The sequence below is a fragment of the Nelumbo nucifera genome, chromosome 2 (assembly GCF_055504915.1).
Source record: "Nelumbo nucifera cultivar China Antique chromosome 2, China Antique-T2T, whole genome shotgun sequence".
Taxonomy (NCBI): Eukaryota; Viridiplantae; Streptophyta; class Magnoliopsida; order Proteales; family Nelumbonaceae; genus Nelumbo; species Nelumbo nucifera.
Genome location: NC_142650.1, coordinates 55,225,880 through 55,253,076, shown reverse-complemented (window position 1 = coordinate 55,253,076; position 27,197 = coordinate 55,225,880). Strand labels below are relative to the sequence as shown.

At 37.6% G+C, this 27,197-nt stretch overlaps 2 protein-coding genes, 1 long non-coding RNA gene and 1 pseudogene across 4 annotated transcripts; 2 read left to right on the top strand and 2 right to left on the bottom strand.

Moving 5' to 3' along the window:
* Positions 1-687: 687 nt before the first annotated feature.
* LOC104586362 (uncharacterized) lies at positions 688-3,181 on the bottom strand (annotated as a pseudogene).
* LOC104586347 (pumilio homolog 4-like) lies at positions 3,051-14,003 on the top strand. Of its 2 annotated transcripts, none has more exons than XM_010243545.3 (12): positions 3,051-3,279; positions 3,542-3,601; positions 3,746-4,448; positions 6,258-7,089; positions 7,184-7,775; positions 7,871-8,012; positions 8,101-8,208; positions 9,617-9,829; positions 9,908-10,018; positions 11,111-11,305; positions 13,208-13,382; positions 13,464-14,003. In XM_010243545.3, the coding sequence occupies exons 3-12, from the start codon at positions 3,756-3,758 to the stop codon at positions 13,499-13,501; spliced, it is 3,099 nt and encodes a 1,032-aa protein (XP_010241847.1). In that variant the 5' UTR covers positions 3,051-3,279; positions 3,542-3,601; positions 3,746-3,755; the 3' UTR covers positions 13,502-14,003. The 2 variants fall into 2 exon arrangements, with proteins under 2 accessions (XP_010241847.1, XP_010241848.1); XM_010243546.3 differs by having other exon boundaries at positions 3,542-3,622.
* A 1,503-nt stretch (positions 14,004-15,506) lies between these two features.
* On the bottom strand, positions 15,507-26,105 carry LOC104586348 (P-loop NTPase domain-containing protein LPA1 homolog 1). The gene is made up of 10 exons (XM_088898899.1): positions 25,653-26,105; positions 25,490-25,571; positions 22,507-23,706; positions 21,910-22,083; positions 21,189-21,523; positions 19,217-19,298; positions 18,335-18,760; positions 16,897-17,637; positions 16,471-16,581; positions 15,507-16,062 (listed from the first exon to the last, which is right to left on the bottom strand). Exons 4-10 carry the CDS (start codon positions 22,057-22,059, stop codon positions 15,718-15,720), a joined length of 2,190 nt encoding a protein of 729 aa, XP_088755025.1. The 5' UTR covers positions 22,060-22,083; positions 22,507-23,706; positions 25,490-25,571; positions 25,653-26,105; the 3' UTR covers positions 15,507-15,717.
* On the top strand, positions 24,608-26,118 carry LOC148802229 (uncharacterized). Its single transcript, XR_016082853.1, has 2 exons — positions 24,608-24,740; positions 25,235-26,118. It is a non-coding gene; the product is annotated as an uncharacterized LOC148802229 (long non-coding RNA).
* Positions 26,119-27,197: the final 1,079 nt, after the last annotated feature.

Here is a 27,197-nt window from a genome sequence, read left to right as displayed (position 1 = left end):
ATCGATAAATTTAATTAGTAATTAAATTAATACCATATAATCGTTAATAATTATAATTATAAATTTAATAAATAATTAAATTAATGCCATGTGGCGAAAGGGGAGACAACCCCTTATTAATATATATATATATATATATATATATATATATATATATATATATATAAAAGATATAAGATTTGTATTGATTAATCCAAACGACCAAAACATTCAGAGCGAGTTTGAATCTGGTCCCAGAGTCCTGATCCCAAGTCCCAACATCCATTCCGTCCCTGCATTAGAAACATTTTATGGCGAAATATTATTGGTGTACAACTAGACCTGTTCACAGGTCTGGCCCTGTTGGGCTTTTATCAATAGAAAATATCTAGGCCCGAGTCCGACCTTTAGGCCTAAATCTTGAGCCCAAGCCCCGTCCGAAGCCTGATCTTTATATTATTTTTTTGTGTAAATTAATAAATTAGTAAATTAATTCATATTTCCTAAATAGTAAATTAATATTCGATAATAACTTTATAAATAAAAATATATATTATATAAAGAAATTTTCAAAAATTCACATCACTTTTTATAAATTCTATTAAAGTCACCATAACTTTTTAAAACATCCAAAACTCACCATGTCAGTGATTTTATTTTTTAAAACTCACCATGTGTTAGAACATTGTTAAAATTCATTGACCCAAGTTGTCCATGTCAACCTAAATGCAAATTTCATGACAAAATTGCCCCTGAATGTTGAGCTTTAGACCTTTTGAATAGTTATGGTGAGTTTTGCAATCAATCGAACAACCCTTGTGAAATTACAAAAATAGAGACGAGGAAAGAACATAAGAGAGACGAAATTGCAGAGAAGCTACAGCTGGGTTTTATACATCTCTCGCGACCCTACTCTCTCTCTCTCTCTCTCTTAGGACGATGTCGAAGTGATGAAAAGTGGGTTTGGTTTTTCTAAACCGCTAATGGGATTCTCCAGTTTATTATTTTCTTGTTACTGGTTTTCTTTCTTCTTGGAAAATCAGATCTTGCAACGGAGCGACGGAACTAAATCAGTGATATAAGGGTATCCCTTCCATCTGGGGTAAGCATTGTCCTCTCCATTGTTCCTGAAAGCAACAGCCAACAGAGTAGACAATAATGAGGAAGATAATGTTCACGGCAGCCACCTTCTTCCAGTCCTTCTTGAGGTTGTCAAGTACTCCAGCCTTGCAAGAATCGCAGTTGAAACAGAGCGAGCCTGTGGGGCTGTCCCAGTTATTGCAATCAGAAAGCTCGCTGGTTGTATTGGTTTTCGTCCAGACTGTTGGGCTCACGTATAGGAAATTACATGCTGTTGGAGGCTTACAGCAGCCTGACTGAATTGAAGACAAATGCCGGGCGTAAAATTCTTCCACCGATTCGGCAGCAAAGTCATTGAGACTCTTGCAGACATGGCTATCCATCAAACAACTCTTGATCTTCCTCCAGTTGTTGTTGTTAACCCTCTTCTGCAACCAGTTGGAATAATCCCCCAACTTATAATCCTTATACCCTTTACCTGACAACACCTCTCCACCGATTCGCCGCTTTCTCCGTCCTAACAAAGCGGTGCCGACGACAAGCGGAGGTAGCAGCTCCAACAACAGTAACAGTGGTGGAAAGAAGTTGTCTGGAGGAGCTATTGGAATCGCAATCGGGTCGGTGGTGGCTTTCCTCTTGATTCTTCTGATTTTGTTCCTTCTCTACGGAAGTCAATATCAAATCTTCACATTCTCAGACGATGGGAGAAGCAACGCGGCTATGGATGCAGCCAAATACTTTCTGACTGTTAAAGGTTTTGGGTTGAAGAATGATAGAGTAATTTTGGGATGTGGTAAAATGGGTCAACATAATAAAGGGTAAAATAGTAAATTAGCGATTTGAAAAGTTATGGCGAGTTTAAGAGAATTCATAAAAATGGTTTTAGACAATTTCCCTATTATATATTTATTATATATAAATAATGTATATTTCTATTATATGTAATAGTATCAGCGGGCCCGGGCTGGCCTTACTTGAAAAAGTCCAAGCCCAATATGAAAAATAGTCAAGTCTAGTATCTAAAGCCTGAGCTTAACTTTATAGGTCTAAAATTTTGTCCAAGCCCAAAAAATATTAGGCCGGGCCAAGTTGGTCTGTCGGGCTACCCGACCCATGAACAAATTTATGTACAACTGTAATAGTTGTGTAAATCAGTAAAAATGTAATGGCTGTTGGCCCCTGTGTTGGGAACCAGATCCGAACTCGAGTAGAGCATATATGTAGATGTATGTCATTCATACGCTATGGTTGTATTGACACTGTTTTCAAAACCAAATCAGATTGGATGGTCAAGCCAGAAAAACCGGGTTCCATTTCACCAAAAACCAGTTTTGGTCAAAAACCATTGATTTGGTTAGCAAACTGTTGACCTGAACCATCAACTGTCAAACTAGACAATGATTTTTTGTTGTTTTTTGTTTTTTGTTTTTAATTTTATTGTCAGAACAGGCCATCCATTCAAACCAGACAATCTGACTGTTCAACCCAGGAACTGATCCCCATAACAATTCCCTATCCGTCCGATTTTAAAAACCTTATGTATTGATGTTATACGCCTAGGCTGAGATCAGATCGGCGCCCCACATGCACATCTCATCATGCATTCGAAATATCTCGTGGGGCGCACCAATCTGATCTCGTCTAGGCTACCTACTTTCTATTATAAATTCACCAAAAAAATCTTGAAAAATGATTTTTTGCCACGTGAAAGAAGATTTTACATCTCACCGTGAAACTGGGACATGTGTGGATATGTGGTGTGAGATATGTTAGTAGAAGGATGAACGTGTTTTATTGGCAGGTGATCCGGACTCGGACTCATTACACTCATAGATGGAAGTTGGGGGCCACTTGGGTTGCCACGTGTCCTTCTTCGATTCCGATTTCCGAAAGCAAGCTTACCTCTTTCCAATACGAGTCTAAAAAGCAAGTATAAAGGGATGCTAATATAGAATTTCACCACATTTTCCATGTGCTTAACGCCTTCAAGGATTTTGAGCCGTCCATCCACGATTGGACGTCTCAGGATGCATTTTTTCGTGCTTATCGTCGACGCGTCGCAGTAGTAGTTGGTTCCCTCTAACGCCACCGTTTCAGAAAAATCTCGCGTATTCGTCGCCATCTCTTCCTCCTTGTTCGCTCTCTGTTTTAATTCCAGTGAAATCTCGACCTAACTGTTCCGAATCACCACTTGGTTTCTCGATTGAGCTGCTCTGTTCGGTAATTCACAGGCGTTTATTGTCTTCGGCGTTCAATTTTCTTTTCTATTTTTCATCGTAGTGAAGCATAAATTATGATTTTCGCATTTAAATGGCAATCGTGAATCGACTGTCGCAGTAACTGTTTAATTGCTGTTATAAAGTCGATAATTTCCCGCCATTTATGCCATTTTTATCTGAAATCGAAGAACTAAGGGGATTTCGAATCAGTTTCGTGTTGGATTCGTCTGTTGTACTGATTTCTTGTTTGTTCTTGGTTTTAGAAGGATTTTCCAAGTAATTCGGATGTTGCGGTTCGAAGTGATGCGGAAATTAGTTTAAAGGTGTAGAATTTAGCCCGTTAGGTTGGATTTCGTTTCTGATATTAGGGTTTTTTCTTTTTCTCCTTTTCTCCTGCTTAACTTTTACATTTTTGCGTCATGCTAATTTGTTGTTGTGCACATGTTCACTCGTATTTGGTGGATAAGGGCTTTGGAGATGGTTACTGAGAGTCCATTAAAGATGTTCTCGAATCTAGACGGGAGGCCAACGTTAGGAGAAGATCTTAGAGGATCCAGTGTTAATCTAGAAGATACTTTCGGGAAGGAGCTCGAGTTCCTGCTGCGAGAGCAGCGCAATAGAGATGTTATTGATCGGGAGAGGGACCTAAATATATACAGGAGCGGTAGCGCACCTCCGACGGTTGAGGGATCCCTGACTGCTATCGGCGGTCTTTTTAGGGATTCTGGTGCTGACTTTTCGGGGATTAATAGGAACTCCAATACCAACGGAATTCTGTCAGATGAAGAGCTTCGCTCACATCCCGCGTATCTGTCTTACTACTATTCCCATGATAATATCAATCCTAGACTTCCTCCTCCTCTGTTGTCGAAGGAGGATTGGCGTGTCGCGCAGAAGTTTCAGACTGGTACGTCGCCATTTGGAGGAATTGGGGATCGGAGGAAGAAGGATATAATTGATGAAGGAGAAAGCAAATCATTGTTCTCTTTGCAGCCTGGTCTTCCAGCACAGAAGGGTGAAGGCGATTTCGTTGAGCCAAAGAAAGTCACACCAAGGAACCTCACTAGACAACCTTCTGCAGAATGGCTTGAGAGAAACAATGATGGCCTCATTGGATTGGCAGGCGTGGGGTTGAGCGCGAGGAGGAAGAGTATTGCTGACTTCCTGCAGGTGCTTGGTTTATCCTGTAATAAATTTTTGTTGCTTTCATTATACTTGTGTCTCTGTATTCCGTGTGCTGGGGAATTGTCCTTTTATACTTTACGAAGATTTTTTCTGTCACCCTTTATATCATGAAATTTTTGAATTTTTTTTGCATATGCTGCTTTTTCTCTTGTAACAAGAAATTAACTGTCGTCATATCCTGAGTGCATGAAGGGCTGACAATCAGTTTCTTAATGTACTTTTCTAATACCTGATGGAGTTGCTGGCAGTTCATTTTTAACATCACTCACTATTAGTGATGTCATGTACAGAAATGTCATGGGCACTGCACAGTACCTTGTTGTGCAGATTGTGGTATTTTTTTTAGTTATTAATAATGCAATACTTTAACCTTTCTCTCTCTCAAAGCAAAATAAAAACTATTAGTGGTATGAAGTGTAATATATATATATATATATATATATATATAGTGCAGCTTTGATTATGAAATGTTGTGTACTTTTTATGCTTTTGAGTTATGCTTTCTACTTATTGCTTAAGATATTTTTGTTTAGGCCATATATTGTATTATTTTGTCAGTCATGTTACCCCTTTTTGTGCTTTAGCCTGATACATGAAAGCAAATGGTTAGAATAACTCAACTTATCATAATAATCTTAATAGAGATTAGTGGCTTTTCAAACCACTATATTATCTTTCATCTTATTTTGTAGTTTTATGTCATACTATTTCCTTAATTTATGAACAAACCAGGAAGCAGTTGCAACGTATAATAGGATGGGACTCAACATATAGGAGAGTAGAACTGGCATGCAACTCAATAAAAGATTTCATTTGTAATAAACATCTTCAATCTTCATACCAACATGGTCAAGAAAAAATTGGGGTTGTTTGTGTTGCCTCTCTGTTTTGGAGGGTTTGGGGATTGTACTTTCTTTTCTCTCTTCATATTATTAATAATTCTTTTATGCAAATTAAAATACACTGATGTTCAAAGTTCCAAAAATTTTGGTTTTCACTTGCAGTCGGTTCCATTTTTTATGTGCATTCCTTTTTTCTGGCAGTGGTATGCATGAGGCAGGTAGTTTTTTTACCAGTTTCTGGAATACCCCGTAGAAAACTTTCTGCACTATTTGTGATTCATTTTCTAGTTAAATGTTTAATGCCTTTAAACAGACAGATATCTCCCTTCCTATGGTTATGTATGCTTTTACTCTGCTGAGAAATTATAGCTTGTGCCAGAGGCACACTGAATGCTATTTTCCAAAGTAACTCTACCAGCAACTTTCAATGTCCGGTATTCCTGAAGCACAGGCATCCTGGAAACTCTATTTGCTGCTGAGATGCATGGCAGTTTTAAATCTTTATTAACTATACATTTTGCTAATGAAATGGTTGGACCACTTACTTTTACTCCATAATCCCTTTCACTTGGTGACTTGGTGTCGCTGGTATTTGTTTTGTCACTTTATGCATTTAGTAACTAGCCTTTTTTTTCTAGCTTTTGTCATCCACTAGCTGAGATGGATCTCTTTTTGCTAGCATGTTTATACACTGAACACATTGTTCGAATGACTGTGCAAGCCATTTGATTAAATTGTCATTGCCAAGTGCCAAGTTCCAAGTTCTGACAGCAGTTCATGTAATGCACATTGAATGTGGTCATGCAAAATACTTGGTTTTCTAAGTCAGTTCAGTTCAAACAGTATGATGTGTGGGATCTGCAATGCTTCCCAAAATTAACTTTTGCTTATGTTCTCTTGTTCCATATTTTATGGCTTTGTTTGTACTGATGTTAAGTCAATTTCATTACAGGAAGGACTAGGTAAACCTACCTCTGTATCTGGTAATATTTCTCGACCAGTTAGCTGTAATGCTATTGATGATGCTGTGGAACCGAGGGGAATTTCTGATCCCCAACTGGCACAGCTATGTAATGGAGTGGATTCTGTAGATAGCTTACATTCTGGAGCAACTTCCCCTGGCCTGGCTAGAGTTCAAAGTTTTGGTTCATCTCTTTCTCAATCTTTTGCTTCAGCTCTGGGTTCTTCTCTGCCCAGGAGTACAACCCCTGAATCTAAGTTGGTTATGAGGTCACCTGGCCCTCGTCTTCCCCCTGTGGGTGGTAAGAAAAATGCTGTTAGTTCAAATGCCTCCAATAGCCTTTCTTCTGGAACAGGTGATCACACTGATATTGCAGCTACTTTTTCTGGCTTAAGCCTATCAAAAAGTAGACTTCTAGATGAAGATAGTAATGTACAGTCACAGCTCCAACAAGAATTTGATAATAAGACTAGCTTCCAGTATGATATGCCAAATGGTCATAAACAAAGCCTGCAGCAACAACTCATTGACAAATCTGAGACTGAAATACTAACCCTACCTAACATGTACAAAGATCTAGCAAAAACCGACCATAATATTTCCAAGGTAAGTTTTGATGGGCATGCAAACTTGCCAAAAAGAACATCCTCTTCTGCCAATCTCTTCACAAAAGTGCCTTCTTCAGCATCTGCAAGCCTAGAGGGATCTAGTGTTCATTATCAGAATAAGGATTTACCAAATGTCGATTTTGGCGGGTATATCCAACGTGGCTATTCTGTCAATCAGAGGTTGAATTTAGTAATGAACAATCACCTTGATACAGGTAATTTGCTTCTTTCTTGCTAAGATTTCTTTAGTTTACTTGTATCAGAAAACCTCAATTGGACAAATTTTTTTGACATGTCTTTTGCCTCTAGGTATACCATTAGCAGGCAATATAGAGGGACCAAGTCTAAGTAGAAGAGGAAATCAACTAGGGTCTGGCATTCAGTTGCCAGTCATGGACCCTCTCTACTTGCAGTACTTGCAAAGAACTTCTGATTATGCAGAACAGGGTGCAAGTGGCTTGACTGATGCTTCTTTAGGAAGGAATTACCTAGGTACTTCAGAGGCAGACTTATTTGGGTTTCAGAAAGCGTACCTTGAGGTATTGCTTGCCCAACAGAAACAACAGTATGGCCTGGCATTTTTAGGTAAACCCAGTGGTCTAAATCATGGATACTATGGGAATCCTGCATTTGGCCTTGGCTTGCCATATCCTGGAAACCCCCTGGCAAATCCTGGACTTCCTTCTATTGGGCCTGGAAGTCCTATCCGACAGAGTGAGCGAATCTCACGTTTCCCTTCCATGATAAGAAGTTCAGCAGGAGGATCTGCAGGATCTTGGCACTCAGATAATAGTGGAAACATGGATGAAAGTTTTGCATCATCACTACTGGAAGAGTTTAAGAACAACAAGACCAGGTCTTTTGAACTTTCAGAAATTGTTGCTCATGTTGTCGAATTCAGGTATAATCATATGCCTTTGGTCGGTATCTTATTTTTCTCCTGCAGCTGCAGGCATAACACTGAGTCTCTCCCTCTCTCTCTCTCTCTCAATGCAGTGCTGATCAGTATGGTAGTCGCTTTATTCAACAGAAATTAGAAACTGCTTCAGTGGAAGAAAAGAACAAGATATTTCCAGAGATCATTCCCCAAGCTCATACCTTGATGACAGATGTCTTTGGAAACTATGTCATACAGAAAGTATGCACTTCACCGTCTATGAAACTATGTATATTTGCGTCAAAGTATTCCAGACCTGTCTCTTACATTGTTTTGCTTGAAATGGCAGTTTTTTGAACATGGTACAGAGAGTCAAAGAAAAGAGTTAGCTAGCCAGCTTACTGGTCATGTTTTGCCTCTTAGTCTCCAAATGTATGGCTGCAGAGTGATTCAGAAGGTGCCTCTTTAAGCTTTGGTTGTTTATATGCTTTTACATCTCACCTAAAGTTTCTGCCTTGCTGCATCTGCTTCACATCTGTGGTTTTCATTGTCTTCATATTAAATCATTATCTTGCAGTTAGGAAACTCTATGCTACAGTTTCTATATGGAGTTACATATATTGCCATTTTTTTCATCGGAATGCTTCCTTACAGGTAATTGTCTATGAATTTGAAAATTGGTTTTGATCACCAAAATCAAACTTTTGCTTCTCATGATAGAGAACTAACGCATACCATCTATGCGTCAATGGGTAGAATGAAGTTGTAGACCACGAATGTCTGTGTCTAACAAAATTTTGAACAGTGAATGGTTCACTGTGGGGTGTGGAGACTTCAAATGCTGTGTCTGCTATCTAAGTGACTAAGAGGAATGAACTATATAATATGGATTAGGTAAACAAAAAGGACGTTTCCATTATTGGTTTAACATCTCAAACTGCAATTTCTGAGAATGATGGAAAAATGAATTAGAATAGATAATGATAGAGTCCCTTTCACTTATAAGGTGTGGAGCTACTTGTAACTTATTTGGTGTTGCTTGGTTCACCACTTCTGAAGTGGTACAGTTGTTCACCTTCCAACTCACTAAGCACACAAAAAGAGGGAATATTCTTTGGTACCGCATAAGGGCTGCAATTCTGTCCAAGTACAATTGGACAATGGTCTGAAATGTAGATGATGCACCTGGGCTTTGTTTAGTCACTTCATAAGTATGGGCCAGCCAGGAGTACACACATTATGTAATATAAATAGAATTCTAAGGGAGCAGCAGCATACTTTTGTTCCCCTTTCTTTTTTTGTCGTTCTTCAATTCTCTCTTCTCTCTTCTCTCTTCTTTTCTTCCCTTCTCCAGACATCCTTCAAATCTGTTTTTGGGTTACACTTTTTTCCCATAGTGTAATGGGCCTATTGGTTTATATCTTTATTTGTTTAGTTCACTTTTATAAGTATGGGCCAGCCAGGAGTATGATGGTCATTGTACACACTTATTATGTTGACATAAATAGAAGTCTAAGGGAGCGGCAGCATGGTTTTGTTCCCCTTTCTTTTTATCATTCTTCCATTCTCTCTTCTCTCCTGTTTTTTTCCCTCCTCCAGACATCCTTCAAATCTGTTTTGAGTTGCACTTTTTCCCCTATTTGGTTGACTATCTGTCATGCCATTACAGTTATTAGACACATACCTCTTTTCTATGATTTAAAGTATTATTGTGGAATTGACTTTGATATATATACCTTATGCAAGTTCTATATTGCTTTTGTCTTTTCAGTTTGCATAGATGTACTTGTCATGTTCAGGTTTTATTTCTCTTTTTGGTATCGATACCCCATGGTTGAAACTTATGCTTTTAATTTTTTATACAGGCTCTAGAGGTGGTTGATGTGGATCAGCAGACTCAAATGGTGCAAGAGCTTGATGGTTCAGTCATGAAATGTGTTCGTGATCAGAATGGTAATCATGTTATCCAGAAGTGTATTGAGTGTGTTTCTCAAGATCGGATTCAGTTTATTATCTCTGCCTTCTATGGGCAAGTTGTGGCACTTTCCACCCACCCATATGGTTGTCGTGTCATTCAGGTATTATGTCTACTTCATTTCCCATTCTTTCATATTCCTTTATGCTATCCTCTGAAGAAGTTCCTTTTCTTCTAACAGAGGGTGCTTGAGCATTGCGATGATGCCAATACCCAACAGATCATCATGGAAGAAATCTTGCAATCTGTTTCTACTTTGGCGCAAGATCAATATGGGAATTATGTTGTTCAGGTTGGTAGTTTCCCTTGTGATATTTCTTAGAAACCTGTTAGAAAGAGGTGAAAAGTAGAGAAAGTGATAGAAAACTCTGTTCAGTCAGAAAAGAAAGTAACAAGGTTAGAAGGAAGAAGAAGAAAAGGTAAAGAAGGGTTTTCAGTAGGGAGGAATTGAATCCCCCTCCCTGACTATCAACCCATGTTTTATTTAGCATCTAATATATAACAAATTTACAAGTATACCCCTGAAAAGTAATTCATAATAGAGAGACTAAAACATGAATGTAAAAGACAATATTGCCCCTGCTAATTAGACTTTGACATCTCTTAAAAAACCTTTTTTTAATGGTTTTAACTTTTAATGTCAGTTGATGAAACTATCAATCAAATGGCATTTCTTTTCGAGTTATGATAAGGTCTGGTTGCCTGGGATTTTTTTTTTTTCGTTTATGGAGTATCTATTATTTTTCTATGTTAATTAGTGATGGAGGCTTTTTTGGTTTCATTTGATGCTGTTGTTACATGTTTCCAGATTGTACATCTCTTCATTGTTGGCATGTCTGCTTATTTTCTTTTTTTTTTTTTTTAAATTATCTATAAGAAAGTGGGTTGAATTTGGGGGATGGAATATATTTTGGGCTAGAAAATATTGTTATAAAGGGTTTTTTTATCTGTTAATGTACTCTTAGTATGCTAGGAAGATGATGTATTAGTAAAGTAAAAAGGCCTATATACCTAGTTAAAGATGTATTGGCAGAAGAGTTTATGTTCCCTCCACTAAAGTGGATGTTGCTCCATATTGTTTCTTCTGACCTTCTATAATATAAGTAGCTGAGGCATTCTTCACATTCTGCTCTGTTATACTGTTGTTCGTTTATTATATCCTTCTATGAAATACGTTGCTTTGTTTTTCTTTGGTGCATATAAAATGATATCCGTTCTACTTTGAGATATTTATAATCTTATTGTCTTGTTTACTTTTAATTTAAGATCTTATTCTAGAACTTCCTTATTGATTCTAAAACTGGTATCCTTTTCTTTCTGAGGATTCTCCCCACCACTTATTTTTGTTCTCTTGATGTGGTATGTCTTTTTTTGCTTTTCTCAGCATGTGCTGCAACATGGGAAACCACATGAACGATCTGCTATAATTAGCAAGCTTGCTGGACAGATAGTAAAGATGAGTCAACAGAAGTTTGCTTCCAATGTTGTTGAAAAGTGTTTAACCTTTGGTGGTCCTGAAGAACGTCAGCTTCTCGTAAATGAGATGCTTGGTTCCACAGATGAGAATGAACCTTTGCAGGTTTGTGTGGCAAATTTCCCTTTTAAATTCCAAAATGATTTTCCTCTTTTAATTTGGTTGAAGATCAATTGTCTCAATAGTTGCTACCCTTTATAGGTCATTACTAAAAGTTGGTCCTGGGCTATCTGGGGATCCAACTTTCGTCATTATTTACACCAAGTCTCCATTCTCAGACATGAACCCACATTCTTATGCTTGTCAGTCCTAGATTTTATTATTGCACCAAGCAATGGCCCCTTATTGGTAACACGTTTGAGAATAAAGTACTAAACTTTTGAGGATCAAGTAATTTATGCTTTTTTAATTTTTGTGAAGCACTGTTGATTCTTCCTTGGTTTTGTTGCATGCACAAGTACATACTTATATACATATAAATATTACAGTTATACAATGCTCTGATTTAACTTTTATGTCCAGCACTAAAACCAAGGCAAATATTGGCATTATATAAAACATGCTGCCACTGTATTCATTGTATATATTCTTTTCTGGGTTTTCTTAATTTTGGGGAGTATACTTTCTTACTCAAGTCTCAGCTCAAAATCTTCTGGGGCTTGATCTATTATTGTTGCTTACCATTCTTTTCATGGTATACGAGATCCAATCACTAAAACTTATGCTTCATTTTGTTTTTTGTACCTTTGATCCTCTTCATCACAATTTTTTGATTGGTAACTGTCCACTTTGCGAGACCTCACAAGCATGACATCATGATCCACTTGGAGTCTGCTAATTGCTTTCAATCAGATAGCGGTTGATCTGGAATTTATCCACTTTTTTTTTTTTTTTTTTTTGGGGGGGGGGGGGGAGGGGGGCGGCGGAGAAGGTAAAGTATTTTATTATAAGAAACTAAGCTCTGATTACATGTTAGGTCAGATATGAGTTCCTATATCTCCTGCCTTCTCTCATCTCATATATGTAGAAAACAGTTTTACCTGTCTTGTTTGTGCATTTGTTTGTCACAATTTTTTTTTGAAAAGGCAGAATTATGAGGGTAAGGTGCTAGGATCTTTTGAATTGTGATGTGTAAACCTCATGAGATCTCATTCTTTTAAGAGAAAAATATTAACTAAAATGAAAAAAAAAAAGTGTGGAACAATGCATAAAAAAATCACATTTTTAAATATGAATGGTATATAAATGGATTAATCATCATATAAACAAGGAGATACACTAATACAAATCCCTCTACACTGTATGCTAATAATGCAAACATGACCAAGAAAACTGAAAAGTGGTCTTTAACTTTGTTTTCGATGGGAATTTTATTGCAATTAATGTATGGAACATGTGTTCTGGACACACTATATCTGAAGATGAGACATATACCATGTACTTTTGGACATGAGCCTCAAGGTTGAGCCTTAACCCTTAGGGTGGACAAGTTTCCCATCTGATGCACTAACTTCTGCCTCCTCTCATCTCATATAATATACAAGTCTGACACCTTTTTCTATCACGTGCAATGCTCTGATTCATGCATCCTCGTCTCATGCAATGAGCGATGTCTGCTATCTGCATGTCTGTTGAAAGGAGCAGGATTGTTTCCGTTTTCTTTTTAAAGGACAAAAAAGGCCGGATTACATTTTATGTGCCAGTACTTGTCCCATCGGACTTTTCAGTTAATGATGAGAAAAGTGGGTTTGAATATGATGTGGGAAAGACCTGATACCGGAAAAAACTTGTAGTCTTTCCAGTATATAGATTTTTTCTAGCAAAATATATGCATTTGTCTGTTAGTTCTGGGTAATGGAGAATTGATAACCAATCAGGTGGTTTTTCATCAAAATTCACAGGGGTTTTGATTGGTCAAAGTCTTTCCAGTATATAGATTTTTTCTAGCAAAATATATGCATGTCTGTTAGTTCTGGGTAATGGAGAATTGATAATGCAATTTGGCAGGCCATGATGAAAGATCCATTTGCAAACTACGTTGTGCAGAAGGTCCTTGAGACCTGTGATGATCAAAGCCGTGAGTTGATTCTCTCGCGCATTAAGGTCCATTTGAATGCCCTAAAGCGATACACATATGGTAAACATATTGTTGCCCGTGTTGAGAAGCTCATTACAGCAGGAGGTAAGAACTGATTCGTAGCACCATCCATAAATTGTTACAAATTGCTGAGATTGATTCAATGTGTCACTATCATGTTTGCAGAAAGACGCATGGGAATCTCAACCTCGTATTCTTCTTGATTCCCAAGTGGGGAATGGTGAGAGAACACCTTTACCTTTTGTACAGCTAACAAGGCTGATGATCACAGCGGGGGTTCATCAGCCAGAGGATTTATCTTCTTCGGAGAATAGAGAAGTAGCCACATTTAAATCGCTAGACTACAAATGAGTTAATAATAGTTGTAAATAAAAAAACTAGGGCTGCTGAAATAAGATTTTTTGCTTCTTGTCCCCCTTTTCTTCCCTTGCATGTATATCCGGCAGTGTATTTGACAGTTGACGAAGAAAGGGTGTTTAGGTATTTTTTAGGAAATGCAGGTGGTACATAAGGGCGACAATGCTCTGCCTTCTGAAGAAATGAGTGTACAAGGTTCAGTCTGTAAAGAAAACAGTGTATTGGTGAATCGAACTGTAAAGAAGGGGAACAGAGTGGATGCAGTCGGTTATCAGGTTGTTTGAGACTGCGACTCTGAAGTTTTTCTTTTATAAATATAAATAAATGTCTTAAATGTTTCTTTATTAAGCATTATTATTTGGGGTTGATGCTGTTGTCATAATGCTATATATGTCTTTAAGATTATTTTATTTATGCTGCATAATGGTTTAAGTGGGTCTCGGTTCACATGTGGGACCCTAAACAAAGAATATGTCGAGATCACTAACAGTCTCCTATTACCTATGGCTTATATAAAAGGAGAGTATTTCGTCGTTTAACTCAAACCTTTCCCCCCCATCTACGGCGTTGGGAAATCAACCTGGGAAGAGGTGAACTTATCAAGGTTTCTATTGGAACAAGGGCAAATGTCCCATAGATGAGCGGACTCTGATTGTCAAGAAAAGATATTGGACCTTCACAATATTTTGAGATGTAATCTCATTTCTATTTCTGCCCTGAATATCTCATGTGATGTCCTTTGTGAATTTAATTCTCTCCAAAAAATTAGATAAGACTCATAAGAGCAAGGGTAAAATGAACAAGGCGAAATATAGTGCATAGCTTTATCGTATGGTCCTAGAAGTTAAACGGATAATTCAATTTACTAAAATGAGTTGGTCGAACTTATCGTTGCACCATCTGAATACCGAACATAAATTATAGTTGACTTGGTGGCAGTCAATAGATTACATGTTTTAAGAGTTACTAGAAAGGCCTGTAGCAAGGCTGCAACTTGAGTCGGGTTAGCCTGAACCTAATCCGAAGAAGTCGGATTGGGTTGAATTGGGTTGATGCTCAGGTTAGGGTTAGAGTTTTAACTTTATGAATCCGACTTTATTTTGGGTTGGGTTAAGGTTGACCCTCTGGATTACTCGACCCAATCCGAATCTGATTCTATAATATATATCATATATAAATATATACTATATATATGATCATACATTGATTTGTTTAGATGCATGATAGTTGTATAGCCACCACCACATACTATCATTTATTTCATTTAAGATAATCACTTATCCTAATTGGAAATACTAAAGCTTTGATAACATATTTTATGTTTTCTCAATATTTTATTCTTTATCTCCTTTCAGCTGTTTGCCACCCATAAAAGATCTATCAAAAGTTATAATTAACTATAGTCATTTCAAATACTTTTTTCTGAATTTTGTACTTAAAAACCAATAAAAACATCAACAAATACTAATAAAGCATAGGATTAATATATGTAATGAAAGTTGAGTTAAGATCTAAGATTAAGAAATTCTACAAGATTTTAAGGGATGGGAGAAGGTTAGGTTGGACCCAACCTGAAGTTGACTTTGGATTGGATTGGGTTGAAAGGAATTTAGTTAGGGTTGCCCAAGCCCAGCCCAAAAAAGGATCAAGCCTGGTTTTTGGTCTAAACCCGACAAAGAACAGGCTGGGCCAGGCCAGCCCATCGTGTTACCTGACCCCGGCCCATGAACAAGTCTATGCTTAAGGTAGAGGAGCGTGGAGGTCCTAGTGTAACCACGCTTCCTCTCAAGTCTCAACTCTTAAGACTCAACGTTCTTTATAATACCACCGCAGGAGCAAAGCAAACTCTAATTAGAAAGAAAGAGAGGCATGATAAAATAGACACAGAAATAATGTCCAGGGCTACTTGAACTATATTTACAAGGGGAATATTTAGGAAGAAAAGAACAACCATAAGTGAAAAAAAACAAAAACAAAATAACAAGAAAACAAAACCGAGCGGCCTCGATATCCCAACTAGAAGCTTATAAATTCCTCAAGAGTCAAGAGGCAAAGCATTGGGCTACCTCTGTGGTGCACCAGAGAGGATGGGCCCGGTGAGCACAGATCCGTGCTTCCCCAAGGCTGATATGCTGTGTGAGCGTCTTCTCATTTTGGCATTGCCAGCTGCTGACACACTCTGGTTCTTCTCCATAAGCAAACAGTAGGAACATGGCGACTCTGGCAAAGCCTCATCACTGGTTTTCATGAAGATACCCAAATTCTCTCTGTACTCGTCTGTCAGATTTTCGTCTTTGGAGTCCTCATCATCATCAGACGAGTACCCATTCTCTATCCCATCCTGCATGGCAAGATCCTCATATTCCTCATCAGATTTTGTCGACTCTTCATCAACCGACCCTTCCATCTTCAAATACAGTTAGTAGTTAATGAATAATAGTCAGACTTGAAATTCATTGGGCATCTGAGAGCAATTTCAAACTTGTTCCAAACCTCAACTTAGGAAACGGAAATTATGTTATCTAAGAGTCTTGACAATAATAAACTTAGAAGAATAAAGGTTTTATAGTTGTATAAGCCCAAGGCTGCCGATCTAATAGGGCATTTGCAACAAGCATGTCATTTATTTTGGTACATTGTGTGAAAAGCAGATACAAAAATATATGCTCTCATATGATTTTAGTTTGTCAACTGGAAAATGCAAGGTTGAGAATTGGTTCTCTGGAACACCACAGGATGGGATCCAGAATATAGTTTTTGAGTTGCTCTTAAGCTTTTGTTTCCTAAATTTGTATAAAACTGTGCTCAATCATACCTCTTCATGGATTTGCTTGTCACCTATGTCACTGAGATCTTCATCACTGTCTGCTTCAGGTGGATCATCAGCTTCTTCATCGCTACCAGAGACTGAAAGCTCCTCTTTGAGCTAATTTATGGGAAAAAGGTAGAAGACCACCAGAAAAGCAGAACAAATAAATACAAGTAAATCCACAAGCACTACCCAATACTAAGGAAGACCTAACAAGAAAAAGCATAGAAATTTAACAAAATTGGGAATGAGGTAATTGATGAAAGTGACCAATATCATTGGCTCCAGCACCAGCACTCTTGATACATGATCAACTTGCATTGTTTGCATGGCCATATCACATTGATCAAGATCCATTCCTAATTATGGGGATTCAATACAACCTATCATAAACCAGGCAGTGAATCAGTAAGAAACAGACTGGATAACTACCTCCTTGGCAGGTCCATCAGACATCCGTGGTGAGCTGCAGCATGAAGAATAATATCTGCTTCCAGTCTCGGTCCCATCAGCCCTTGATTCATCAACACTTCCAGCATGGCTCGTGCCAACAGTATCACTGGGCCAGGCACTTATCCCAAAGTTGCCAAATTGAAGGTTAACCGGCTCTGCCTTATCAATCTGCAAAGGTCCATACATTGGACTCCCTATTCCCCTCTCATTCCCAGGGCATGTGACACATTTGCCACTATTATCAATTGAATCTACAGGCCATGCCTTAGCCACAGACCCATCAGTATTGAGAAGAGCCATCAGATGCCTAGAAGATCCTTTTCTCTGGATTAGTTGAAACATCCCCTTGGAGCTCAGTGAGTTGGCAGCACACTGGTTCCTATACTCCTCATCTATAATAGCAACTGTGTTTGTAGCAGGGTCATACAACTGCTCCCCTGCCTCACGCCTGCGCAAACAGCTGAAGACTGTGGCATGGATGGCTGCAACACTCCTGTCAACATTGGTATTGTTTATTTTGGGAACTAGATGCTTATCAGCACGGTTACAGAGGTAGTCTTGAATCGTTCTTATGTTTCGAATATACTTCACATATTTATTTCTTGCTGGGTCCAGTGTCATGTACTTTGCGCGAACTGCAAATCGTTCCAAGTGTTTATCCTCATTTGTGATGTAAATCATGAATGGTATTATCGAAGGATGTTTCTTCATAAGTCCCATCTGGCATGCCGAAATAAAGAAAACATGTTGAATAATAGCACTCAACAAAAGAAAGAACTATTTCCACCCACAAGATACAAAATTTGCACTTTGTGACAACTGTGCAAATCTGAAATGCTATATTTTGGTGTTGTTCTCTTCTCCCTTTCCTTCCTTCCCTTGGTTCAGTTTAGCTTAAGTTAAATTTACTGTGCCAATAATTGGTTGGGCTGTTTGTCCTCTGCAATTCCCTTCCGGGAAGTTAACAACTTAAGATACATTATTCTTCTCTGATTTGACAACCCGGAAGATTTTCTAGATGGTATCTATTGAAAGGAAAATCCTGGCATATTAAATAGGTACCAATCCACCCAATATCTTATTGTGCAAAGTCATGATGTCCAGTTACATAAGGAAATTTTAATCAATACTTGATTCTCTCCCCTTTCACCAGTTACTAGAAACTTAGAAGAAATTCACTAGCTAATTCCAGCAAGATGTTTAATTAAAACCCAAGACCAGCCATCACACTTGCCCATTGTTAGCAACTTTAATCAATTTAAATGGTAAATTAAAATAACATATAGAAAATATAGTAAGATTAAAAAATGATTGAACCAATTCCCTTCATCTCCCAAGTACTATTGGTTAAGGAAATAAGATGGTAAATAGTGAGAGATGAGTGAAGGGTTATTTATTTTCAATGGTATCTACTCACCACAAAGTTGAGGCTTAAGTGAACACCCTCAACAACTACTGATTCTTTCCGTTCTTCCCATGCAGTAATCAGCCGATCAAGACTGTCAATGACCATCTCACTTTGTGCTTTGAATCCCTCAATGGCCATTTGTTTTGCACCAATCAGTTCATTGGTACAAGAACCCACATCAGATGGTCTAGTATCAGGTCTTCCATTTCCAGGTCCTTCAGAAACTTCATCCTTGGACAACGAGTGAGAAACATGTGCTAATTTCTTGGCTTTTCGCTTGGCTTTTGCTTCTGCAACTGCCTCTGGATCCAGAAACTCCCCAGCATGGTAGGTTGATGCCCAGAGTAGTGGATTTTGCTTTTCATTGACAAAACTCCGCATCATGTGCCTAATAGAATCTGTAGAGATCACTGTTGTGATGCCCAACCTGCTACCCTGTGAAAGAACATGCCTACAAGCTCAAATCCCAAAACAAAACAAGAACAGTACAGAAATAATTTCTACATGTTGAATTTAAATGAATTAGATGCCACTATTTGTTTTGGATAAATTTAGATGCCATAATCAATATCAAATAGATGTATGTATCTACAAATTTTAGAGGACAACCATCTTGTTGTCTGGTGGACTGTAGGAATGGACATGTAATGCAAAAGAAACTATTAGGTTTAGCAAAATGCCATATACATAATATTCATGTAAACTATTAACATTTCCATGGTTCAAATAACTACGAAAACCATAATACTCCTTTTCCACCTTCACTATAGTGTACTCTAGTTCAAATTAATATTTGGTGACTTGAGCAAAAAATGAAAAGCAAGGGAAATAATCAATCTTCTAACTGAAGCAGTGGAAAAAGAGTATCCATGTACGAATGAGTGGAAATACCAGCAAAGCAGATAAGGTAGACTTGCCACACCCACTAGTGCCACACAACAACACAGTCACAGATTCCTTCCTCTCTCGGATTCTACAAACAGGAAACCCATGTTACAAATACTTTGTTAAGAATGCTTCTATTGTAATAAGGTTCAAGCAATTACATAGACTGGATTCTAAAACAATGAAACTTCAATGTGCTTTGCCATATAAGAATGTAACCTCAATAACCAGCTTAATCAACTTAATCTCTACAATCTTGAGAAAACAAGCACAAAGAATGCATATGCACCAAAAATTCATTTGTACTCCTCCATTTGGTAAAATAGAAAAACTTAAAAACATCCATTAAAATAACTGCAGGTTATATCCAAGCCCTGCTTGTATTTTTTGCAACCCAAATACCCAATAAAGCACAGTTACCTAAATCACTACATATATTTCTGGTAGTGGTCCATGATGTTTCAAAATTCTAATGAGGAAAATTAGGATACCAATTAAATTATTTTAAAGAAAGATACACATATCAGAATGTTAGGTCCATTTTGTCAAAGAAAAAAAAATAAATGTAAAGCCTAAAATATAGGAAAAACCAAATGATAAGAAAATTCCTTGACTTAAAAGCATGTACCCTTGCAATGTCTCTACCATGCAGTGCCTCCGAAGTACTATTTCACAAAACATATGATTAATCACACTTTACAAAACCTTTTTTGAAGGCAATATAAATTTTATTTACGACAAAATAAACTGAAACTACAAAGATGGTTAGAGGATCCAGCCATACAATGAGGTACTGTAAAACATGTATATACGCACTAGTGATCTAGCAAATGAATTATACTAAACATAGAAGCCCACCACTAGCAATTAGCAAATCAGGTTCATTCACCAATTGTGAATTACACTACAAACCTGAATTTGAACAAAACAAACCCATGATTAAATATTACCTTTGGTTGAATAAAATTTCGAAATGTCCTAATAATTCAATTCTAAAACCTAAAATGCACCTTTCAATGTCCTAATGAACAACAACATTGCCCAAAAAGGTCTCTCTAGATGATAAAAGGCATCCCAAAACTATATATAAAATCACATATTGTCATCGTGTAATTGATAGGTTTTCAATTATAATTTTAATTGAATTATTTATTTTTGGATAGGAGAGAACACTATTTTGCCCCAAGTTACGATTGTTTTTATTGAATAAATGAAAGAAAAAAATGTAACCAGTTGAAGAGCATTCACCTTTGATTTGATACAATAAGTTGACTTTTCAGCAAAATTAGTTTATTAACCCCTGGCATACTCAAAGAAATGAAGTAAAAATCAGGAAATTGGACAGATGCAACTCAATCCTTCAAAAGGAGGAGTCCCTATCAAAACCTAATGAAACCGAAGTTGTAAATAACTTAGTTATGCTGTTTATTTTAGAAGCTCGAAATAAGTAATTTAAAAAAGAAGATACAACAATGTATAGCAAATGCAAGAGAAATAACAAGAAAGCATCATAACATTTGATGTAGCATGAATAACCATAGAAAATACTTAACATTAATTGCTAGTCTGATTCCTTTAACCAATAAAAGAAAGGATGTACAATAAAAACTATAATAAGACATTAACTGCTAGAGAGCATGACATCCAAAAAAATTGTAACCTTGTCAGGTACTCTACAAATCAAATATTTTAAAGACATTACAGTCTCAAATGAACATGACTAAGCATAGTTATGCCCATTTTCCCTCAAGGATAAAGCATTTCAAACATGCTTAACTTAAACTAGGAAAAATGCAAATTTAAAATTAACAAGAAAAAAAATAACAATAGCAGGCTGCTTTTAAATTATATATTGCCATTAATAGATATGTCTTTAGAAGAACCAGGCAGCTCGTTCCAAATGTAAACATAAAGATACCCTAGGTTAGGCAACAGGATGCTGATTCAAATACTTTCACAAGGGAAAAAGTTGTGGTACCTGCAGGCTAAAACCAAGTCACTCCTCTTATTGGGACCTACATACTTGTATAAGGCTAGAGCATCACAGACAACATCCAAGAATGCCTCTCTCTTAACAAAAACAGTTGTCTGTCTTTTGTACAGTTCAAAAGGTTTACTATAACTTCCCTCATTTTTCTCTGAAACCAAATCGTCGCCAACCTCTCCTTGTTTCAGACAACCATCTGAATGTTGGTCACTTTCCTTCTCAGAATACCCTTCCGAAACATCTAAACCAGCAATTTCCATCCCCATAAAAGGCAAAGCATCGCCTGAACATTCATTTCTCATCACTTCAAAAACCCTTCGGCTAATCTGGCGACATTAAAATGAGGATAATTAGAAAATATTTCATGCTTCTCATCTGACAATAGAAACATACAACAAAAGTACAAAACATATATTCAGATAGGGAACATATTATGCTCATAGGAAATTGTTCACTCGCCAAGTAAAAGAGAGATAGTGTTTACTAAAAATTTCCTCGTCCTAATGAAATATATAGAGGACATGCTAGATGACGAAAGCCTTAGAAAACCAATGCCAAATGGAGACATCAACCGCTGGCTTAACGACTGACTTGTTTTTCTAATGCTTCAGTAAATTAACAGACATGAATTACATAAACGTCCTTTCGAAAAGACAAGAATAAACAAGAATTAAAGAAATCATATACAGAAGAACAAGTTCCTGTTTGTTACCTTAAAGGCATGTCGAGCTTTGCATCCCATTAGCTGGAGAGTGCTCTGCAGCACGGGTCGTGTATATCGAAAGGATTCGTTTCCCTTTCCTTCACTCTTCTCTCCGTCGTCCACGACAACTATATACAACAATTTAGGCGCTTCCGCCATTATTGCGGACCAAAAGTGGAATCCCTACCAAACGAATCGAAGAAAAAACATTAATCGCACTGGAATTCCTTGCCACAGGCAATCATAGATGAAAAAACTAGTCAATAACTAAAACTAAAGATAGTAACAAAAATCGAACATCGGCAAAATACAGAACTTTCGTGCAGAACCATAACTAAAAATGAGAAAAAAAACTGCACTTTCTTCCATTAAAAGTTCTGAGAAGATCCACCTTTCTCAGATGTCCACAATTCAAATTAATAGAAGGCCCGGAGCATTAATCCGCCGAGTTTCACAAATAACTTAAAGAAATACCAAAAAATGAAAAGATGAGGAGATAAGGACGAACAAAAACCGAAAAATCTCGTAGAAACAAACAATGTAGGTTTGAGACTCCATGCCAATCTGATGAAGAAGAAGATTCAAAAAGCGAGAAACTAGCAGTACCTGAAAATCTAAATGGATCGGATTCACGAAGGACGAAGGGCGCAAACCGTACGGTATCTGATGTAGTTATTAGGGTTTTTCAGAGACTGGATCCGCCATCTAGAGAGCTTCAAACACGGGTTCGCCATTGTCCGTCACTGGTTCCACGCATTACAGGAACTGAGGCTCCACGGCACACTTTCTCTCTCTTGGTCTCGGTGCCTTCTCTCTCCCTCTCTCTCTCTCTCTCTCTCTAAACTCTAAAGAGACGACTTCCGCTTGGTCTTAGATTTGTTAATTCAACTTACTAAGCTGCATCCTAAGCAAGATTTTAATTAAAAATTTCTGAATGACAAATCCCCTGTATTTATTAAAGGTGAATAGACCCGCGAACTCCAGCCACAGCCACGGTGCTGCACTGCTGCCAATTTCGGGGAATGGCACCTTGTGTAATTTCTTAGAAAAGAAAGGTCCATTATGTAGGGTGTTCAAAACTGTTGGATCTCGTTGATGGACCAAAATTTGTCGTTCGTTCATCAATTTCCGAGATGGGACGTCTTGTATCGTAAATTCGTAATAGATCCCGTGGGACCGGCTAATTGTATAGGTAGAGGCGTAGAGCCGATGCAAAAGGCCAAAAATCCATTTGATTAGAATATTTTGACCTAGATTAGGCCCTGCAACCATGATAGAAAGGATTCCAATCGAACGGGTGTTAATTATAAGATAGAATCCTAAGAAGTGGAGCCGACCAAACGACTATTCTAGAAAAAATAAATATGTGGAAGGTATGGAAGCTCATCAAAAACCAAAAAATAAATAAAAAAAAAATCGAACCGATCAATAAAATCAAACCGATATTTTGAAAAAAAACTGAAGGTATCGATTTAGTTTCGATTTAACCAATACGAAAAATTGGCAGTGTTGCCAGTATATACATTTATAGATTTTATATTATTTATAATATATTATATATTCTATATTCTATATTTATAATATATATTATAAATTTAAAAAAAAATTAAAGAACTGAACCAATCAATTAGTTTCAGTTCGATTTGGTTTATAATTTTTCAAAAAATCAAAGAATCGGTTCGATTTGAAAAAAAAAAACACCACGGTTCGGTTAAGAGGTACAAAAATAGCTGAAAGGACTAAACTAAAAAGAAGACAATTCTACTGGATCGTGATTGCCGGTTTGTCTTCCTTCCACGCTGAGGCCTGAGAGGAGAAAGTAGATCTAACGTTATCAACATTCAGTACATGTACTAAACAGAAGAAAAAAGAAAAGATGATTATCAAGTGTTGCACAGAGGCAGCATATTATCGTGGTTCTAATTGAATCTTTGATTCTAAATTTGCGTTAAATTGTATTGTTTTAGCGGATGGGTCTCACTGCATATTCTGGTGGTTGCGGTGAAATCGACAGCCCTTTTTTCGTATTCACAGACTAGAACATGATCTTTGTCCTTTTATTCCCCTTTTGAGGCTCGTGGCAACACCAAACCAAAGAAGTACATCTTGGCTTGTTGAGAATCTTTCTGTTTTTCCATTTTGTTTTGACAAGAGGTTTTTGGAATTTGTTTGGTGTATTGGTTTATTAGGCTCAGTTTGGAAGGAGTACAAATGTAAATTTATAGAGCGTAAAACCTTGTATTCTGTATTATTTTGTGTTTGTATTATATATATATATATATATATATATATATATATTTGTACTTTTCTGTATGTAAAACCTTTATTTTGTATTATATATATTTGTACTTTTTTTTCAAATTGAGCTTAAATAAAAAATTTCAGGCATAGAAAGACAGTTTCATTTGAACCTTTCCTATTTTAAACAGTTTTAACTTTTATGAACTTTCTAGGGTGTGAATTCTTTCCGGCTTCATGTTATTTATTATTAAAAGGAAAAAACCAAATTTTAGTATTTTGAGCTCTGAAAAGCCCAAAAGATCGTATGAAAAGATTTATAGACGCTTCCAAACCGAGTTCGGCTTCAGTCAGGCAACATTCGTGCATTCGAAGGACGTGCCACGTGTCCTTCGAAACGTGTGAGGTGCTGAAACGTGTGAAAAGGCTTCAACCCTGTTAGTGATGTCTGCCGTTAGTCTGGGTTAACCTCGACGCGAGTTCGGTTCCTCTCCTCTCCTCTCCTCTTGCAGATTCACGCTCTCTCCTCTCCACCCGACGACGACTACAAAACCATCACCGCCGGCGACAAACAATCATCACCTGCGGCGGATCAACCTCAGGTACAAATCAATCTACTGGTTTATAAAATTACCAATAAATGATCATATCAGATTAGATACAACAATACATTACCAAAAAGGGAACCCCCTACATGCGACCTACTTTGAGGACTCTGCCAATCTCTTACCTTTTGTATCTTCATAAAACTCCATCAGAGGCTTTGCTACATCCTTGGTGTGACCTGTAACAAATTTCTAAAGGAATTGGGCCTCAGGCATTTCCATTGCTCTCAACATAGCCCTTTAATCTGCTGAGGCAAACCCATTGCCCTTATCTTCTCTGAAATTAGAAATCGTGGTCTCAAGACAGTAAAAGAAATGGGTAGTCAAGGAAGACACTTGCAGGTAGCTCCATAGTCCCAACGATGGAAGTCATATTCCTCTGGACTTTGTCAATGGAGAGGTTGAGCACCAAAGGAGAGCGACAGATTAGACTCGTTATTTCATCTCTTGATGAAAAACCATAGTTCTCAAGGTTACCCATCTTTTCTCAGGTGGTCTCCATGCGAGACAAAAACAATGAGGGTGAACACCTACTTGTACATCTTGGATTCCTTGGAGAGTCCAGTTCTGCGAATGTATTCCAATTTCTCATCGTCGAGCAAGGTTCCAGAAATTAAGGTAGGACGAGACATGAGCAAATAAATCCAAGTCCTACCTAGTAATACCCATGGATTCATACAGGGAAATGCAGTTTTTCAACTTATCGTGCAAATTGTAGTTGAGAAGGGATGCAAAGAAGATAATACTTGAGGTTCTTCTTTCGCCGCCGGTGATGCTTGTTTTTCGCTGGCAGTGATGGTTGTGCAGTCGCCACCGCCGGGTGGATGGCTGCCATCCAAAACCATTAGGGTTAGTTTTCATGGAAGAAGAAGAGATGCAGTGAAGATGAGATGGAAAAAAGCACAATACCTGAGGTTGATCCGTCGTTGATGATGATTGTTTATCGCCGGCGGTGATAATTTTGCAGTCGCCGCCAGGCGGAGAGGAGAGAGCGTGAGTCTGCGACAGGAGAGGAGAGGAGCCGAACTCGCGTTCAGGTTAAGCCAGACTAACGGCAGACACCACTAACAGGGTTGAAGCCTTTTCGCACGTTTCAGCATCTCACACGATTCGGAGGACACGTGGCGCATCCTCCGATTGCGCGAACGTTGCCTGGACAAATCGTGCTTGGACTGAAGCCGGAAGAGTATTTGGGGTAAACTACAATTCTAGAAAAAGAAAAATAAAAAAAATAAATAAATAGTTCTGGGCTTATCGCAATGCCAAACGAGTGGCACACCGCTATTATGTTGAGAAAGAGGGGCAAATCCTTTTCCCCATAGAAAATATATATATTACGTTTTCCATATTGCTACGAGGAAAAAATCTATGCTGCCGTTGCGCTCTTCGTCTTCGTGTCTTCGTGTCTTCCTATGTCTCCCCTCTCGTCTCGTCATTGAGACGTGAGGCCCACGTGTAATAGGGATTGTTGTCTTCTAATGCGACGTGCACGGATGAATCCCATCAGATCAGTGCGGCGTTAAGAATCAGTCGATTGATTCTGATGTCGATGGGTTTTGAGCGTGCCAATAGAGATGTTAATGGTATTTGAAATTTAATTTTTGTATGTAAATTTGAAATAATCCTATTGAATTTGGATAAGATATAATTTGATAAATATTTCAATTAGACTGATTATTTAACTATTATATATAATATATAATTTTTATATATTTTATATGAATAAAATATTTGTTTGTATATCTATTAATTATCTAAAATAATTAATAAGTCAAATTTAAATACTATTTTTTTAATCAAATTCAAATATTAATTGATTCGATTCTAATTTGATCCATTTACACCCGTATATATTGATAATTAGTGGGCCGTAGAAGATGAATCTTTATAATAAGATTTAGCAGTCTAATATCCATTTCACATGATAGTCCTACTTTTCTATTGGGCCATGGCCCACTAAACGAAATGTGGAATAAATCAAATAATGCAATGGCCAATGGACCGTGTTTGCAGACTTTGTAATGTGTTTATACTTTATACGTCTGGTTATTAAAGAATCAGTAGTGGTTTCGATCTAGACACGTAGAACCATGGGTGATTCACGTGAAGGGTACTGTTCTTACTGATATTTGACAAGGACCTCAGTTCTCATCTCCATCCCCGATCCCATCGGGTTGGGGAAATTGGGTCTTTATTGGGGATGGGAAAATTGTCATCCCTAATTTAGATTCAGTCCTCATAAAGTCATTTTTACACCGTTTTCACATCTCCTTCCATTGTGCATTGGGAATATTTCCTCATGAATAAAAACATACAAGTATGGAGATGTTTTCAATGTATGATTATGAAAGGTTGTGAGGACGGTTGTGTGAGGACTGAATCGAAATTCAATCCTGGTGTTGCCTCGGTGTCTATTGTGTAAGGGTGATCATGGGCTGAGCCGGGCTACGCACT